We start from the raw sequence: 18186 nt of genomic DNA, 5'->3' as shown, positions 1-18186 counted from the left end.
GTGTGTGTGTGTGTGTGTGTGTGTGTGTGTGTGTGTGTGTGTGTGTGTCTGCGGTGGGCATACAATGAATGTGTTCCTGTATATGAAATCTTAAAATGTGGATTTTAGAAAGCATTATCATTTATTAATTTCTTGAAGAATTAGTCAAAAAATTGTATGACATGAAACAGGCAACATGTCATGTCTATATTAGAAATTTTATGTAAGGTTTCATCTATAGATGATATTTAATTGAATTAGAATCAACTTTTTTTAAAAAATCTACTTATATATTTATTTTAATTCCTTATGATAGAACATTATTTATCTAATTTATTTTCATATTTTAAATAAAATGTGTGTATTTGTCAGAAGAACTAGGATTAGAAACAGTACTGGATTTAAAACTGGAAAATAAAGACATATGCCATAAGAATGAAGAATACCAAAACTTGGTATGTATCTCTTTAAATTGAAATTTCTTATTTAATACTGTTTGTTTTAATGATATTACCATAGGCCAATGTAAACTACCTTTAAGCATAATACTTTCATTCAATAGGTGATAATTTAACATTAAAATAAAAGACTTTTATCTCCTATAAATCATGTGGTATACTTAGATACCAGTAACATAGGTAGTCATTATCTTGTTCAGTAAATAATTATATGATTAAATGTGTGCCTATGTCAAGCATTTTTCATGGATAAAGTGTCTCATGGCTCTCCATTTCAAATAATGTATAATATAAAAATTAATGACTTCCAAATCGGATTCATTTACAAAAGATGATTCTGCCTGAAAAACTAAATTTGTGATGTGTTGATTAGATTAAGTTATAATAAGGAGCATTTTTTCCTTATGGTCATTAAATTATTTCAAGATCCTTATTTGAAGAAATAATATAATCATATAATCTGTAATCATGTAAGTTGAATATTAAGAGTGCTTGATTATAGAAAGAAAGCTTAATTGTAAAGCAACAACTGAAATGATTTTGCTCATTTCCGTGAAAAAAAAATCAATTGTTGTCCAATTCATATCCAGTGTCCTTAGTGAATGAATACATGTTAGGAATTGAGCTAGTATGCAGAATTCACATAGATTCAAGACACTATAGATTTCCCTATTTCACAATCTTTTCAGACATAACAGACAGTAATGAACTTACTATAACATGAGGATATTCTGAAAATATTTTTAGCTTTTTAATCTTTCTAAGCCTTTATCGTGCATATCTATTATATGCTGAGAAACTAAGTATTGAATTCTCCTCATGCAAGCCTATGTTATAGTAACAGGATACAAAACATAACAAGCAACTGTTTTATTTCAGAAAGGTGCATTTTAGTGTAGATAAAACATATGATATTGGGAGGATTTAGGGATGCTTGTTATTAGTATAGGATAGGAGAGAAAATGGTATTTTGTTATCAGAAATCTATTCATGAAGGTTAAAATGTCTTAGAAAATGAGTATGTGTATATGTACACTCAGTGACTATCTAGTAGGCTGGCACGACTGAACATATGCAATTGTGGACAACATCATTGCATAACTTGTAAAGTTCCTGAGTAATGAGAATGAAAGATGTGGCTACTTTGGAAACACATAGAAGAAACTTGGAAATGCTATGTTTGGGAATATTTTAGTTCACTGAGAACTATTTGCATACCAAATACAATTTTATTACTTGGCGATAATATAGAAAAAGACTTTTGTCTTTTTTTTATCATTAAGATAAAGGTTTTTTCTGTATAAGAAGTTAATAAAATGTGTCAGTTCTATCGGTGTCAGCGCCTGCACCGACATGGTACTGAGAATCAGGCAAAAGCCTGCAGGATTAAACACACACAAACACACACACACACACACACACACACACACACACACACACACACACACAGGTTATTCGTGTCAAGCCAGAAGAGGAAGAGAGAGAGAGAGTCCTGTACCTTAGCTTTTTTTTTTTTATTAACTTGAGTATTTCTTATATACATTTCGAGTGTTATTCCCTTTCCCGGTTTCCGGGCAAACATCCCCTCACCCCTCCCCTTCTTTATGGGTGTTCCCCTCCCCATCCTCCCCCCATTGCCGCCCTCCCCCCAACAATCTAGTTCACTGGGGGTTCAGTCTTAGCAGGACCCAGGGCTTCCCCTTCCACTGGTGCTCTTACTAGGATATTCATTGCTACCTATGAGGTCAGAGTCCAGGGTCAGTCCATGTATAGTCTTTAGGTAGTGGCTTAGTCCCTGGAAGCTCTGGTTGCTTGGCATTGTTGTACATATAGGGTCTCGAGGCCCTTCAAGTTCTTCCAGTTCTTTCTCTGATTCCTTCAACATGGTTCCTATTCTCAGTTCAGTGGTTTGCTACTGTCATTTGCCTCTGTGTTTGCTGTGTTCTGGCTGTGTCTCTGAGGAGCGATCCACATCCGGCTCCTGTCAGCCTGCACTTCTTTCTTCATCCATCTTGTCTAATTGGATGGCTGTATATGCATGGGCCACATGTGGGGCAGCTCTGAATGGGTGTTCCTTCTGTGTCTGTTTTAATCTTTGCCTCTCTATTCCCTGCCAAGTGTATTCTTGTTCCCCTTTTAAAGAAGGAGTGAAGCAATCACATTTTGATCATCTGTCTTGAGTTTCATTTGTTCTAGGCATCTAGGGTAATTCAAGCATGTGGGCTAATAGCCACTTATCAATGAGTGCATACCATGTGTGTTTTTCTGTGATTGGGTTACCTCACTCAGGATGATATTTTCCACTTCCAACCACTTGCCTACGAATTTCATAAAGTCATTGTTTTTGATAGCTGAGTAATATTCCATTGTGCAGATGTACCACATTTTCTGTATCCATTCCTCTGTTGAAGGGCATCTGGGTTCTGTCCAGCTTCTGGCTATTATAAATAAGGCTGCAATGAACATAGTGGAGCACGTGTCTTTTTTATATGTTGGGGCATATTTTATATGTTGGATATAAGGCCTCTATCTGTTGTAGGATTGGTAAAGATCTTTTCCCAATCTGTTGGTTGTTGTTTTGTCCTAATAACAGTGTCCTTTGCCTTACAGAAGCTTTGCAGTTTTATGAGATCCCATTTGTTGATTCTTGATCTTAGAGCACAAGCCATTGGTGTTTTGTTCAGGAAATGTTTTCCAGTGCCCATGTGTTCCAGATGCTTCCCTAGTTTTTCTTCTATTAGTTTGAGTGTATGTGGTTTGATGTGGAGGTCCTTGATCCACTTGGACTTAAGATTTGTACAGGGTGATAAGCATGGATCGATCTGCATTCTTCTACATGTTGACCTCCACTTGAATCAGCACCATTTGCTGAAAATGCTATCTTTTTTCCATTTGATGGTTTTGGCTCCTTTGTCAAAAATCAAGTGCCCATAGGTGTGTGGGTTCATTTCTGGGTCTTCAATTCTGTTCCATTGGTCTGTCTGTCTCTGTACCAATACCATGCAGTTTTTATCACTATTGCTCTGTAATACTGCTTGAGTTCAGGGATAGTGATTCCCCCTGAAGTCCTGTTATTGTTGAGGATAGTTTTAACTATCCTGGGTTTTTCTTATTCTAGATGAATTTGCAAATTGTTCTGTCTAACTCTTTGAAGAATTGGATTGGTATTTTGATGGGGATTGCATTGAATCCGTAGATTGCTTTTGGTAAAATGGCCATTTTTACTATATTAATCCTGCCAATCCATGAGCATGGGAGATCTTTCCATCTTCTGAGGTATTCTTCAATTTCTTTCTTCAGAGTCTTGAAGTTCTTATTGTACAGATCTTTTACTTGCTTGGTTAAACTCACACCGAGGTACTTTATATTATTTGGGTCTATTATGAAGGGTGTCGTTTCCCTAATTTCTTTCTCGACTTGTTTCTCTTTTGTGTAGAGGAAGGCTACTGATTTATTTGAGTTAATTTTATACCCAGTCACTTTGCTGAAGTTGTTTATCAGCTTTAGTAGTTCTCTGGTGGAACTTTTGGGATCACTTAAATATACTATCATATCATCTGCAAACAGTGATATTTTCACTTCTTCTTTTCCAATCTGTATCCCCTTGACCTCCTTTTGTTGTCTGATTGCTCTGGCTAGAACTTCAAGAACCATATTGAATAAGTAGGGAGAGAGTGGGCAGCCTTGTCTAGTCCCTGATTTTGGTGGGATTGCTTCAAGTTTCTCTCCATTTAGTTTAATGTTAGCAACTGGTTTGCTGTATATGGCTTTTACTATGTTTAGGTATGGGCCTTGAATTCCTATTCCTTCCAGGACTTTTATCATGAAGGGGTGTTGAATTTTGTCAAATGCTTTCTCAGCATCTAATAAAATGATCATGTGGTTTTGATCTTTCAGTTTGTTTATATAATGGATCACGTTGATGGTTTTCCGTATATTAAACCATCCCTGCATGCCTGGGATGAAGCCTACTTGATCATGGTGGATGATTGTTTTGATGTGCTCTTGGACTCGGTTTGCTAGAATTTTATTGAGTATTTTTGCGTCGATATTCATAAGGGAAATTGGTCTGAAGTTCTCTTTCTTTGTTGGGTCTTTGTGTGGTTTAGGTATAAGAGTAATTGTGGCTTCATAGAAGGAATTTGGTAGTGCTCCATCTATTTCAATTTTGTGGAATAGTTTGGATAGTATGGGTATGAGATCTTCTATGAAGGTCTGATAGAATTCTGCACTAAACCCGTCTGGACTTGGGCTCTTTTTGGTTGGGAGACCTTTAATCACTGCTTCTATTTCCTTAGGAGTTATGATGTTGTTTAACTGGTTTATCTGTTCCTGATTTAACTTCGGTACCTGGTATCTGTCTAGGAAATTGTCCATTTCCTGTAGATTTTCCAGTTTTGTTGAATATAGGCTTTTATAGTAAGATCTGATGATTTTTTGAATTTTGTCTGATTCTGTAGTTATGTCTCCCTTTTCATTTCTGATTTTATTAATTTGGACACATTCTCTGTGTCCTCTCGTTAGTCTGGCTAAGGGTTTATCTATCTTGTTGATTTTCTCAAAGAACCAACTTTTGGTTCTGTTGATTCTCTCTATGGTCCTTTTTGTTTCTACTTGGTTGATTTCAGCTCTAGTTTGATTATTTCCTGCCTTCTACTCCTCCTGGGTGTATTTGCTTCTTTTTGTTCTAGAACTTTTAAGTGTGCTGTCCAGCTGCTGATTGCTTATTTCCTGCCTTCTACTCCTCCTGGGTGTATTTGCTTCTTTTTGTTCTAGAGCTGTTAGGTGTGCTGTCCAGCTGCTGACATATGCTCTCTCCTGTTTCTTTCTGCAGGCACTCAGAGCTATGAGTTTTTGTCTTAGCACAGCTTTCATTGTGTCCCATAAGTTTGAGTATGTTGTACCTTCATTTTCATTAAATTCTAAAAAGTCTTTAATTTCTTTCTTTATTTCTTCCTTGACCAGGTTATCATGAGTAGAGCATTGTTTAATTTCCACGTATATGTGGGCATTCTTCCCTTATTGTTATTGAAGACCAGTTTTAGGCCGTGGTGGTCTGATAGCACGCATGGGATTATTTCTGTCCTTCTGTACCTGTTGAGGCCCGTTTTTTGACCAATTATATGGTCAATTTTGGAGAAGGTACCATGAGGAGCTGAGAAGAAGGTATATCCTTTTGTTTTAGGATAGAATGTTATATAAATATCTGTTAAGTCCATTTGGCTCATGACTTCTCTTAGTCTGTCTACGTCTCTGTTTAATTTCTGTTTCCATGATCTGTTCATTGATGAGAGTGGAGTGTTGAAATCTCCTACTATTATTTATTCACCACTTATATACCCAAGTTCCCCAGGTAAAAAGAATCTGGGAAGCACAGTGGGAAACAACCCTGTCTCATGACTTCCTGGCTACTACTATGTGACCTGAATTAATTAGAGAGAAATCTGAGAAGACCAGCCTAAATCTCAAGGACAAAGGCCAAGAAAACAAAAGGCAGGAGGGAATTGACCACCGCCCAGGTGTGGTCCAGGTGTGCTGGTTCCACATGCATCAGCTGGGGTCAAACCTAGGAGACTCTGACATATTGGCACATTTTTACTGAAATGAAGCCTTTTCTGCATTGATTAGCACACTCATCATGACATATTATAAATAAATTTAACCATCACATACCTTCTATTATGCCTATCTACACAAAACAGTGTCATTATTATACTATTTCATGTTTCATCTTGTATTTGTTAGAGAAATGCCCATTCTGAGAATGCTAATATTTATTTCATAGATAATTTACAATTTTACTAGGAAATACAAATTAGTTTTAGATATTATACTTTAAAATTAATTAACATGTATTGAAATCTGCACCTCAGATAATACTCTGAGTATAGATGTGTATCCTCTTTTCTGAACAACTTGTATATAATGGTGTGCCATGAGAAATGAAAGATGAATGTAAGCTTGAGTATATTTAAGAGATTCCTCACTAAAATATGTTTTTCAAAATATACTGCTTATATTTTCAAGTATAAATTTCTTAAAGTCAGAAATAAAAGTATATTCATATATAGAAAATAAGACCTTTCTGATGCTCATTATTACTAACATCATTTGACAAAATACCTTTGATCCCAATCCATTGCAGAACACTTCCAGGAAAGCTGTCCATTCATACAACACAGGAAATGGTACAGACAATAATGAAACAAGTCAAGGTAAATGTCATCATGAAGAGTTTTTTTTTATGACAAGTTAATGATAGTTTGTACCATCATGAATAAATCACTGAACAAATTTATTATAGGATAAAAGACAATCAAAATTGTAATAAGACTCAGATGTAACTAAATTTGAGCAATGTATAAAATTAGTGTAGTCACAGAAAGATCTATGTGTTCTCTTACAACTGAGATATTTGGGCGTTTCCAAAGAGCCCTTTTGGCCATTGACTCAACCACATGTAATCAAAAGTTTCACATGCTTTCAATTTTTTTCATTATTTTTACACACAGCCCATGTTTATGTTTTTAATTTAAATTATTTTATTTACATTCCAGTAGTTGTCCCCTTGTAGCCTCCCCCCAATTCCTCATCACATTCCTCCTTTCCCTTGCTTCCAAGAGGGTGCTCCCCCTTTATCAAGCCTCTCCCTTTCCTGAGGCTTCAAGGCACTTAAGGATTAAGAACATCTTCTCCGATCTAAGCCAGACCAGATAGTCCTCTGCTACATATGTGCTAGGGACTCAGGACCACACCGTGTATGCTCCTGGTTGGTGCATCAGTCTCTAGGAACTCTCTGTGGTCTGGGTTATTTGAGACTGCTGGTCTTCCTATGGGTTCGCTCTCCCTTTCAGCTTCTTCAATCCTTCCCCCAATTCAACCATAGGAATCCCTCACTTCAGTCAAATGGTTGAGTATTAGTATCTGCTTCTGTCTCAGTCAGCTGCTGCTAGAGTCTCTTTGAGGACAGTTGTGCCAGGCTCCCATCTGTAAGCACATTATAGCATAGTAGTGTCAGGCCTTGGTGCCCCCCCCCCCTTTATGAGATGAATCTCAAGTTGGGCCGGTCATTGGACCTCCTTTCCTTCAGTCTCTTCTCCATTTTTGTCCCTGCAGTTCTTTTAGACAGGAACAATTCTGGGTCAGGAATGTGGACTGTGGGTTAGTAACCCTGTCCATCTACTTGAGGCTATCTACTAGAGGTGGACTCTTTGAGTTCCCTTTGCCCAATGTTAGCCTCTTTGGCTAACGTCACTCACAATGAGTCCTGAGAATGTTTCACTTCCCAGGTCTCTGGTACTCTCTAGAGGGTCCCCATACCTTTCACTTCCTGAGGTTGGTTATTTCCAGTTAGTCTCTTGGTCAGTCACAGGTAAGGTTACCTCCATTAATTGTTGACTGCCTCCCTGATCCCAGGCCATGACTTATTCTGGAGATGATCCTAATTCCTGACCCCCATAAATTGCAGATTTTTGTTCATTTGCATGGCCATTTAACTATCTCTTCTGTGCTCCCCACACCTGATCCTCAATTCTTCCATTGCTCCTCGTTTCCAGTTCCCTCTCTACATCTACCACTTAGGACTATTATAATCCCTGTTCTAAGTGAGATTCGAGTTTTCTTGTTTGGATTTCCTTTTTGTTTAGCTTTTTTTGGGTCTGTGGGGTGTAACATGGTACCTGTATTTTATGGCTAATATCCACTTAGAAGTGAGTACATACTATGCATGTCCTTTGGGACTGAGTTGCCTCACTCATGATGATATTCTCAAGTTCCACCCATTTGACATCAAAGTGCATTTTTTTTGTTTTTTTAATAGCTGAATAGTATTTCATTGTGTGGATGTACCACCTTTTATTTATCCAGTTTTCAGTTGGGGGATATCTGGGTTGTTTCTAGTTTCTGGCTACTACAAATAAAGCTGCTATGAACATAGTTGAGCAAGATTCTTGCTGGAGTACCATTTGAGTAAATGTCCAGGAGTGATATATATGGGGACTGAGGTAGAACTATTCCCAGTTTTCTGAGAAAATGACAAATTGATTTACAAAGTAGTTGCGAAAGTTTGCATTCCCATCAGCAATGAAGTTTTCCCCTGCTTAATTCCTCTCATCATGTCCTATCATGTCATGTTTTAGACCCATTTTGGCCAATACAGACTCCACTTAGATTAATTCCATATACATAGTTATTGTAGAATGCTTCAATAATCATAAATTTCCATATGTTTTTTCAAATGACTTGTACCACCCCATTTTACCATTCTAACTATTCTCCATTGCCTTCCTACTTAAAGCTTCCACACACTCCAACTCTATAATCTATTTCTTCTTACTTGAGTGATCCTTCCCTGATATCTATTACTTGTTATAGAACCCCTGTGTTTCTGTGAATTTTATCACCCATATGAGGTAAAACATACAATATTTGTATTTTGGATCTGTGTCACCTCATTCAACCTATTCTAGGTTAATTTGTTTGCTTACCTTTATATTACATAATTTCCACTTTTCTCTACATTTCTTTTTTATTTTTATTTTCACTTGAAAATATTCATTGCAATCAGTCATTAGCCTAATCAAAGTCTCTGGCTTCTGCCACACCATCAATACTATATCCTTGCTAGGTCTCTCTTCGCCTGATTAGCCTGTTCTTGCCCTGTGTAATGGTGATATTACTGATTTGGATAAACAGGACCAGTGCTTTCACACACTTTACAATTCATAGATTATGTAGATTTTGGAGTGAGTCAACTCAAAACCCTGGACCTGTGCCTAGATGGTAGCTGAGCTTCTCAGCCTGCTGTGTTTTCTTTATCTATACCATGATGGTTAGCTCTCAAATACTCTTCATGATAGGCCACTCAGTACTCTCATGTGCAGAAGTCCAGAACAGATTTTCTGATCTCACACTCTTGAGGCTGGCTCACCCACATTGTTGCTCTCAGGGCCAATTCTACCGTGTTGCCCTGCCCATTTGAAGTGTTTACCCTCTTGAGTGCTACAACTAGTGAGGGGCAGGAAAGCCTATTCTCATTTCTCTGGGCCAGGTCTGCAATTTCTGAAGTTGGGAAGCATGAGTTAGGAAGAGCATCACTCAGGTGCTCATACCACTTTACTTTGGAGGACTGGTAGGAACAACTCTCCCTTTTTGTTGCCCATGGGGCTCATTTACTCATAGCCCTGCCACCAGGGCCAACTCTACCATGCTGTTCATATGAGGTATAGGGCCTACTCTCCTGAGTGCTACAGTTGATGAGTTTCAGAGACAGCAATCCCAACTGCCTCAGGTGGTGAGGGGCAAGTAGATAGAGGACATCATTCCTAGGCACAAACTACCTCATGGTTGAAGGGTGGTAGTGCTAGTTCTGTGACCTTAAGGCCTTTGGGGCTGGTTCATACATGTTTCCTCTACCAGGAATAGCTCTACTATGCTGCCCAAACAAAGTGCAGGGACTTGCCTCCCAAGTGCTATAGCCAGAAAGAGGTAAGAGGGAGGAAGGCATTGACTCAGCACTAGTTCCATCTCTTGGCAGAGGTGTTGCAAGCCAGAACTCTCATGCTTATACTGGGGTCCAGGTTCACCACTGTCCTCATAACCAGGGTCATCTTTACTGTGCTGCCCAGGCATAGGTCAAGGTCCTCTCTCAACAGCTACAGCACTTGGAAATGCTGGTCCTGTACCCAACCTGGACAGCACAACAGAGCTGGCCCTGGTGGAGGGTACATAGGTGAGCTACCCTAAGAGCTTGGAAACGCTGGCCCATCCTCTCCTTGGCAGTGAGGTATTGGTGTGTAGGTGATGCCCTCTCCTGCTACATTCCTTACCACCTGAGGCAGTCAGGAGACCTAGCCCTGAGGTCATGTCATTCCATTTATTAAATACTGGTTGTCATGCCTGTGCTACAGTTTTCATCTTCAAAGACTCATTCTCTGTACCTGAAAGTTCAAGCTCAATTTTCCACTTTCTCTTCTGCCATAATTAGGGTATCTGGTCTTATATTGAGATACTTGATCCATTTAGAGTCCAGTTTTGTTAAGGGTAATAAATACAGTTCTGTGTGCATTCTTTTTTATACAGCCATTAAATTTGTTCAGCACCATTTGTGGAACATATTTTCATTTGCTCACTGTGTATTTCTGGCTTTTTAAAATTAAAATTCTTCCCATATGTGTTTAGACTTATGTTTGATGCTTCAATTTAATTTCATTGATCAATGCCTATTTTTATGCTAATACCATCATGTTTTCATTACTATGGTTCTGTAATAAAACAGAAAATCTGGGATGGTGATGCCTCCAGCCTCTTTTAATAATCAAGATGGTTTTAGCAATCTTGTTTTTGTTTGTTTCCTTATTTGCTATGTTTCTATACTAAGCTTGAAGGTTCCTTTTTAGTTTTGTTTTGGTTTGTTTTTCAGTATATATGACAAATTATGTTGAAATATTGATGGAGATCACATTGAATCCATAAATTTCTGTTGTATTTTATTATATTTCTGTCAGCTGCTATCCTACCTAGTAAATTAATCAGATTTTTTTCTTTTGAAATAAGGGAATGAAAACTCATTGCCATTCAAATCCTTGACAAAGAGTTTTTGGACTTGTTATTGTGCATAGGATTCATTATGTACTCTTTTCTTTTAGTGTGGGCTGACAAATGTCCACACCCAGAGGTAATTCCTTTTTAATATTTATTTTGAAAAATTATATAACAGTTGAAGTCCAAGACACTGATTAATTATCTCATTTCAAAATCTATTCAGACTAGGGATTATTCTCATCCAATCTACAAGCCTAAGTCTGAATCACAACAATCTCAACCAGGTAAGTTTTGTGAGTTGAATTTTAATGATAAATGCATATTTAATACATTTAAATGCTCAAATTCTTCTTGACACCAATTATTTTTGATGAGAATTATGTCATTTACTAATGTTATTCATGCTTCAGAAACATTCACAAGCACAAAATAAAATATTTATAAATGTAAAATACACTTTGATTTTTATTATTCAGCTTCCATTGCCTTAGCATTTCCAGTGTGCAATGTCTGATAAAACTTATGGAAGGCAATCCTGAGACTTATGTGAGTTGCTTAAAGTTTAACTATGATTTAGGTAGACCTGGGTCTTGGAGTATACACTGGTACACAAAGCCACCTGAAATGCTAAGACAGAGACATATTTGATTTATAGATTCTGTTGTGCCCAGGACAAACAGCAATATACCACACCTTCAGAAAAGAAAATCAATTGTTGTATTGTTCTAGAACTCCTAGCGCCTTGTATTTTATTTACAAGGAAAATAAATAGCATTAATATACCATTTATATAATGTGTTTTAATAAAATAGAATACAATGTCATATGGTGGAGCTGTCATTGAGAATTCAGTTACTTCCTTATATACCTATATTTTTGTTTCACATCTATTTTTCTGTACTTATTCTCTGAAACTCAATCTACCTATGTCAAAACTGGAATTTTAGTAGAGAATCCATGTCTTGTTTGTTTTCAATCGCCAATATTAGGACTAATTGAGAATATACAAATTAAAGCAAAAAAAAAAAACAAATGAAAACTCCTGATGTCAGATTAAAAATATAATTCCTCCTTATCAAGGAGAAAAATGGCTATACCTATAACAAAGTTGGTTCTAGTGGAAGAGGTACAGAATAATTTAAACATCAATAACAAACTCTGGTAGCCATAATGAAAACAATAATCATTTTTTTCTGTGAAAAGAGAAATATACACTGGAATGACTCCATGAACTAGAATATGTCATAAAGAGGCAACTCATCAGTACAGAGCATATGCGTGCTATGCTTTTCACTGATAAATGTATGCTAAATTAAGAATAATCTTGATTATGTCATTATTAAGATGAAATTTAAAGAAATACTATTATAGGGATGAGAATTGTTCCTACATGAATGCATTTTTCCTACAGTATCTTTGAATGTGGATATTGTGAAGAAAAGTTATTTGTAAATTTCTAGACAAAACATATAAAAACACAATTCTAAATAAGCTAATATCTAGTATCTATACAAGTAGGATGTTAGTTTTTTTTACAATTACAAGTTTTTTCAAAGATGTAAATATATAGGTATACAATATGGTTAATTGAAAAACATTTTAAAAACACTTAACTTTAAATTATTTCTTTTTATAGAATATTATTTTACATAATTGTTCCAATTTTTACACAAAAGATATAGATTTGTCAGAAGAACTGGAAGAAGAAATATCAGAATCTAAACTGGAAAGTGAGAGAAGTTTTCATAAGGGTGCAGAAATTCAAGGATTTGTACGTAAGAATTTAAATTTATCATTTAATATTGTTTGTTTCAAAGATACTGCCTTAGGTCAATGTGCTATATTTTAAACTACCTTATACAGTCAACATATTACTAGCTTAATAGTAAATTAAAGCATTTAACTACAATGACATAACACCCTTAGAATCCCATTACAGGGCTAAATAATTTATCTTGATGTATAGTAAGCAAATATCTGATTATTGCAATTTCTTCATTTGTAATTGGCAATGATAAGGTCAAATGTGAGAATCATGATTCATCATTTGAATAAATGAATAAGTTCTTTATATATTATAGGTAGTCTTTCTCACATGTATAACAGGTAAAGACTTTTTTCTAGTCTGTTAAGCTGCCTTTTCAAGTTAATGATTGTGTCTTTTTCTATAGAGGAATATTTTTAGTTTTTTGTTTTCCCATTTGTTACTTGTTGGTCTTATTGATTGTACTCACAGTATCATGTTCATATAGTCATTCACTTTGCCAATGAATTAAGGACTATTCTTTATTTTCTTCTCTACTAGACTTAAGAGATCAGTCCTTATGTTGAGATATCTAGTTCATTTGAATTTGAGAATTATGCAGGGGGAGAGGTAAAGAACTAGCTAATTCATCTATCAATATCTGTCCAGGTTGACCAGCACCATTTATGTCTCAATGCATATTGTTGACTTAGGACTATGGGTTCATAGGTGGGTCCTTGATTACCTTCCAATAATTAAAAGTTTGTTTGGGGGTCATTACCATGCCATTTTGTTTGTTTGTTTGAAATCTATAATATTGATGCATCCAGAAATTTTTTTGTTCTTTTTGGTTTTGTTTTTTCTTCTTGTTTCTTCTTGTTTCTGTTTTATGGTATGATCTTTCCAGGACCTTTTTTTTTTCTGAAGGAGTGTTGAATTTTGTCAAATGCATTCTCAGCACATAATGAAATTATCATGTGTTTTTTTTCCTTGGAGTTTGTTTACAGATTATGTTGACGGATTTTTATATATTGATCCATTTCTGCATCCCTGGGATAAAGCCTACTTGATAATGATGGATGATCATTTTGATGTGTTCTTGGATTCAGTTTGTGAAAATTTTTGAGTATATTTTGTCAATATTCATAAGGGAAATTGGTCTGAAGTTCTCTTTCTTTTTTGAATATTTGTGTGTTTTAGGTAGAAACACAATTGTGGCATCATAGAAGGAATTTGGTAGTTCTCTGTCTGTTTCTATTCTGTGGAATACTTTGGACAGTATCGGTATGTGGTCTTCTATGAATGTCTAATAGAATTCTGCACTAAACCTATTTGGTTCTTGCCTCTTTTTGTTTGGGAGACTTTTAAAAACTGCTATTTCATTAAGAGTTATGGGGTTGTTCAGATGCTTTATCTGTTCCTGATTTAACTTTGGTACCTGATTTGTCTAGAAAATTGTCCACTTCCTACATACTTCACAGTTTTGTTGAATATAGGCATTTGCAGTAGGATCTGATGTTTTTTTTAATTTCCTCAGATTCTCTTGTTATGTCTCCTTTTTAATTTCTGATAGTGTTAATTTTGATACACTCTCTGTGCCCTCTCTTTAGTCTGCCTCAGAGTTTATCTATCTTGTTGATTTTCTCAAATAACCAGCTCCTGGTTTTGTTGATTCTTTGTATGTTCCTTTTTGTTTCTACTTGGTTGATTGCAGCTCTGAGTTTGATTATTTTCTGTGTTCTACTTCTCTTTGGTGTATTTGCTTCTTTTTGTTCTAGCTCTTGTAGGTGTGCTATCAAGCTCTCTCCTGTTTCTTTTTGCAGGCTCTCAGAGCTTTGACTTTTCCTCTTAGCACTTCTTTCATTGTGTCCCATAATTTTGGAGATGTTATGCCTTCATTTTTATTAAATTCTAAGAAGTCTTTAATTTCTTTTTTAATTTCTTTCTTGACCAAGTTATCATTGTGCACAGCATTGTTCAACTTCCATATATATGTGGTCTTTTTGTCATTTTTTATTATTATTAAAGACCAGCCTTATTCTGTGGTGATCTGACAGGATGCATAGGATTATTTCTATCTTCCTGTATCTGTTGAGGCCTGTTTTGTGACTGATTATATGGTCAAATTTGGAGAAGTTACCATGAGATGCTGAGAGGAAGGTGTATCCTTTTGTTGTAAGATGAAATGTTAAGTCTATTTCATTCATAACCTCTGTCAGTTTCTCTATGTCTCTGGTTAATTTCTGTTTCCATGAACCATCCATTGATGAAAGTGACATGTTGTAATCCCCTACTATTAATGTTTGAGGTACATGTGTGATTTGATCTTTACTAAGGTTTCTTTTATGAATGCATGTGACCTCTCATTTGGACAACAGGTATTTAGGTTTGAGAGTTCATCTTGGTGGATTTTTCCTTGGTGAATATGAAGAGTCCTTCCTTAACTTTTTTGATGACTTTTGGTTGAAAGTTGATTTATTCAATATTACAATGGCTCGTCCAGCTTGCTTCTTCTGACCATTTTCTTGGAAAGCTCTTTTCCAGACTTTTTTTTTATTTATTTATTTATTTATTTATTTATTTATTTATTTATTTATTTATTTCATCTTTATTAACTTGGGTATTTCTTATTTACATTTCGAGTGTTATTCCCTTTCCTGGTTTCCAGGCCAACATCCCCCTAACCCCTCCTCCTCCCCTTCTCTATTTGGCTTCCCCTCTCCATCCTCCCCAATTACCGCCCTCCCCCGAACAATCACATTCACTGGGGGTTCAGTCTTGGCAGGAACAAGGGCTTCCCCTTCCACTGGTGCTCTTACTACGCTATTCATTGCTACCTATGAGGTTGGAGCCCAGGGTCAGTCCATGTATAGCCTTTGGGTAGTGGCTTAGTCCCTGGAAGCTCTGGTTGCTTGGCATTGTTGTTCATATGGGGTCTCAAGCCCCTTCAAGCTTTTCAGTCCTTTCTCTGATTCCTTCAACAGGGGTCCCATTCTCAGTTCAGTGCTTTAATGATGACATTCACCTATGTATTTGCTATATTCTGGCTGTGTCTCTCAGGAGAGATCTGCATCCAGTTCCTGTCGGCCTGCACTTCTTTGCTTCATCCATCTTATCTAGTTTGGTGGCTGTATATGTATGGGCTACATGTGGGGCAGGCTCTGAATGGGTGTTCCTTCTGCCTCTGTTCTAAACTTTGCCTCCCTATTCCCTGCCAAGGGTATTCTTGTTCCCCTTTTAAAGAAGGAGTGAAACATTCACATTTTGGTCATTCTTCTTGAGTTTCATGTGTTCCGTGCATCTAGGGCAATTCGAGCATTTGGACTAATATCCACTTATCAGTAATTGCATACCATGTGTGTTTTTCTGTGATTGGGTTACCTCAGGATGATATTTTCTAGTTCCATCCATTTGCATATGAATTTCATAAAGTCATTGTGTTTGATAGTTGAGTAATATTCCATTGTGTAGATGTACCACATTTTCTGTATCCATTCCTCTGGTGAAGGGCATCTGGGTACCAGCCTTTTATTCTGATGTAGTGTCTGTCTTTGTTTCTGAGTTGTGTTTCCTGTATGCAGCAAAAAGCTGGGTTTTTTGCTTTGCATTTCCCTGATGAGTAAGCATCTTTAACACATCTTTAGATACTTCTCAGCCATTGAATATTTTTTAGCTGAAAATTCTTTGCTTAGCTCTGTACCCCATTTAAATAGGGTTATTTTGTTCTCTGAAGTCTATCTTCTTGAGTTCTTTGTATTTATTGGTGTTTGCCCTCCATCAGATGTAGGATTGGTAAAGATCTTTTCCTGATCTATTGGTTGGAGTTTTTCTTGTTTACAATGTCCTTTGCCTTGCAGAAGCTTTTCAATCTTATGAGATGCCATTTGCATATTTTTCATCTTTGAGACAGAGACACTGGTATTCTGTACAAGAAATTTCCCCTGTGCCAATGTGGTCAAGAGTCTTTTACACTTAGTCTTCTAGTTAATTCACAGTATCTGGTTTTATGTGGAGGTTCTTGGTCCACTTGCACTTGTCATTTATACAAGTAGGTAAGAATGGACAAAAACATATGCCAGCATGATTTGTTGAATATGCTTTTTTCCAAGGGATGCTTTTGGGTTCTTTGTCAAAAATCAAGTGACCTTAGGAGTGTGTGTTCATTTCTAAGTCTTCAATTCTGTTCCAGTGATCTACTAGTCTGTCTCTTTACCAATACCATGTGGGTTTTATCACTATTCTTCTGCAGTACAGGTTGAGGTCAAGGATGGCGATTCCCCAAAAGTATGATTATTAGTGAGAACAGTTTTCAAGATCCTGGGTTTTTTAATATTACATATGATTTGGAGAATTTCTCTTTCTTACTCTATGAAGAATTGAGTTGTAATTTTGACTGGAATTGCATTGAATCTGTAGATTGCTTTTGGCAAGATGACCATTTTTTCTATATTATTCCTGCCAATCCTTAAGTATAGGAGACCTTTCCATTTTCTGAGATCTTATTCAATTTCTTTCTTTAAAGACTTGAAGTTCTTGTCCTATAAATCTTTAACTTGCTTGGTTAGAGTCACACCAAGGTATTTTATATTATTTGTGACTGTGGCGAAAGGTGTCATTTTCCTAATTTCTTTCTCAGCATGTTTATCCTTTGGGTAGAAGAAGGCTACTGATTTGTTTGAGTAAATTTTTTGTCCAGCCACATTACTGAAGTTGTTTCTCAGGTTTTAGAGTAGTCTGGTGGAATTTTGTGGTCATGTAAGTATACTATCTTTTCATATGCAAATAGTGATATTTCAACTTCTTTCTTTCCAATTGTATCACCTTCACCTCCTTTTGTTGCCTAATTGCTTTAATAAGATCTGAGTACTGTATTGAATAGGAAGGAAAAGAATGGACATCCTTCATTAGTCACTGATTTTAATGGGATTGCTTCAAGTTTCTCTCCATTTTGTTTGATGTTGGCTCCTGGTTTGCTATATATTCCTTTTACTATGTTTATGTATGGGCCTTGACTTCTTGAAATTTCCAAGACTTTTTAACATGAAGGGGTGTTGAATTACGTAAAATGCCTTCTCAGGATCTAATGAGATTATCACATTTTTTTCCTTTGAGTTTGTTTACATAGTAGATTATGTTGATAGATTTCCAGATATTGAACCATCCCAGCATCCCTGGGATGAATCCCATTTACTCATGATGGATGATCATTTGATGTGTCCTTGGATTTGGTTTGTGAGAATTTTATTGAGTATTTTTGCATAGATATTTATAAGGGAAATTGGTCTGCAGTTCTCTTTCTGTGTTGGGTCTTAGTGAGGTTAGGTAGAAATGTAAATGTGGCTTCATTGAAGGAATTAGGTAGTGTTCCTTCTGTTTCTATTTTTTGAATAGTTTAGACAGTATTGGTATTAGGTCTTCTGTGATGGTTTGATAGAGTTCTGTAATAAACCGATCTGGTTCTTA

General features: G+C 36.3%; 1 protein-coding gene across 6 annotated transcripts in view; it reads left to right on the top strand.

The window, feature by feature from the left end:
* The window catches only part of Potefam2 (POTE ankyrin domain family member 2), a 204488-nt gene that overhangs the window by 117151 nt on the left and 69151 nt on the right, over positions 1 to 18186 (top strand). For 3 of the 6 annotated variants that reach the window (XM_087601106.1, XM_087601110.1, XM_087601105.1), the window contains 5 exons: positions 352 to 434; positions 6583 to 6652; positions 11084 to 11112; positions 11203 to 11263; positions 12656 to 12750. In XM_087601106.1, coding sequence (XP_087457232.1) covers positions 352 to 434; positions 6583 to 6652; positions 11084 to 11112; positions 11203 to 11263; positions 12656 to 12750 — 338 coding nt within the window. The remainder of the gene's footprint in view (positions 1 to 351; positions 435 to 6582; positions 6653 to 11083; positions 11113 to 11202; positions 11264 to 12655; positions 12751 to 18186) is intronic. The other 3 variants (XM_087601111.1, XM_087601109.1, XM_087601107.1) reach the window with 1 other exon arrangement.

The sequence above is a fragment of the Rattus norvegicus genome, chromosome 1, assembly GCF_021556685.1.
Source record: "Rattus norvegicus strain SHRSP/BbbUtx chromosome 1, alternate assembly SHRSP_T2T, whole genome shotgun sequence".
NCBI classification, from domain to species: Eukaryota; Metazoa; Chordata; class Mammalia; order Rodentia; family Muridae; genus Rattus; species Rattus norvegicus.
This window is presented reverse-complemented; position numbering and strand designations above follow the sequence as displayed.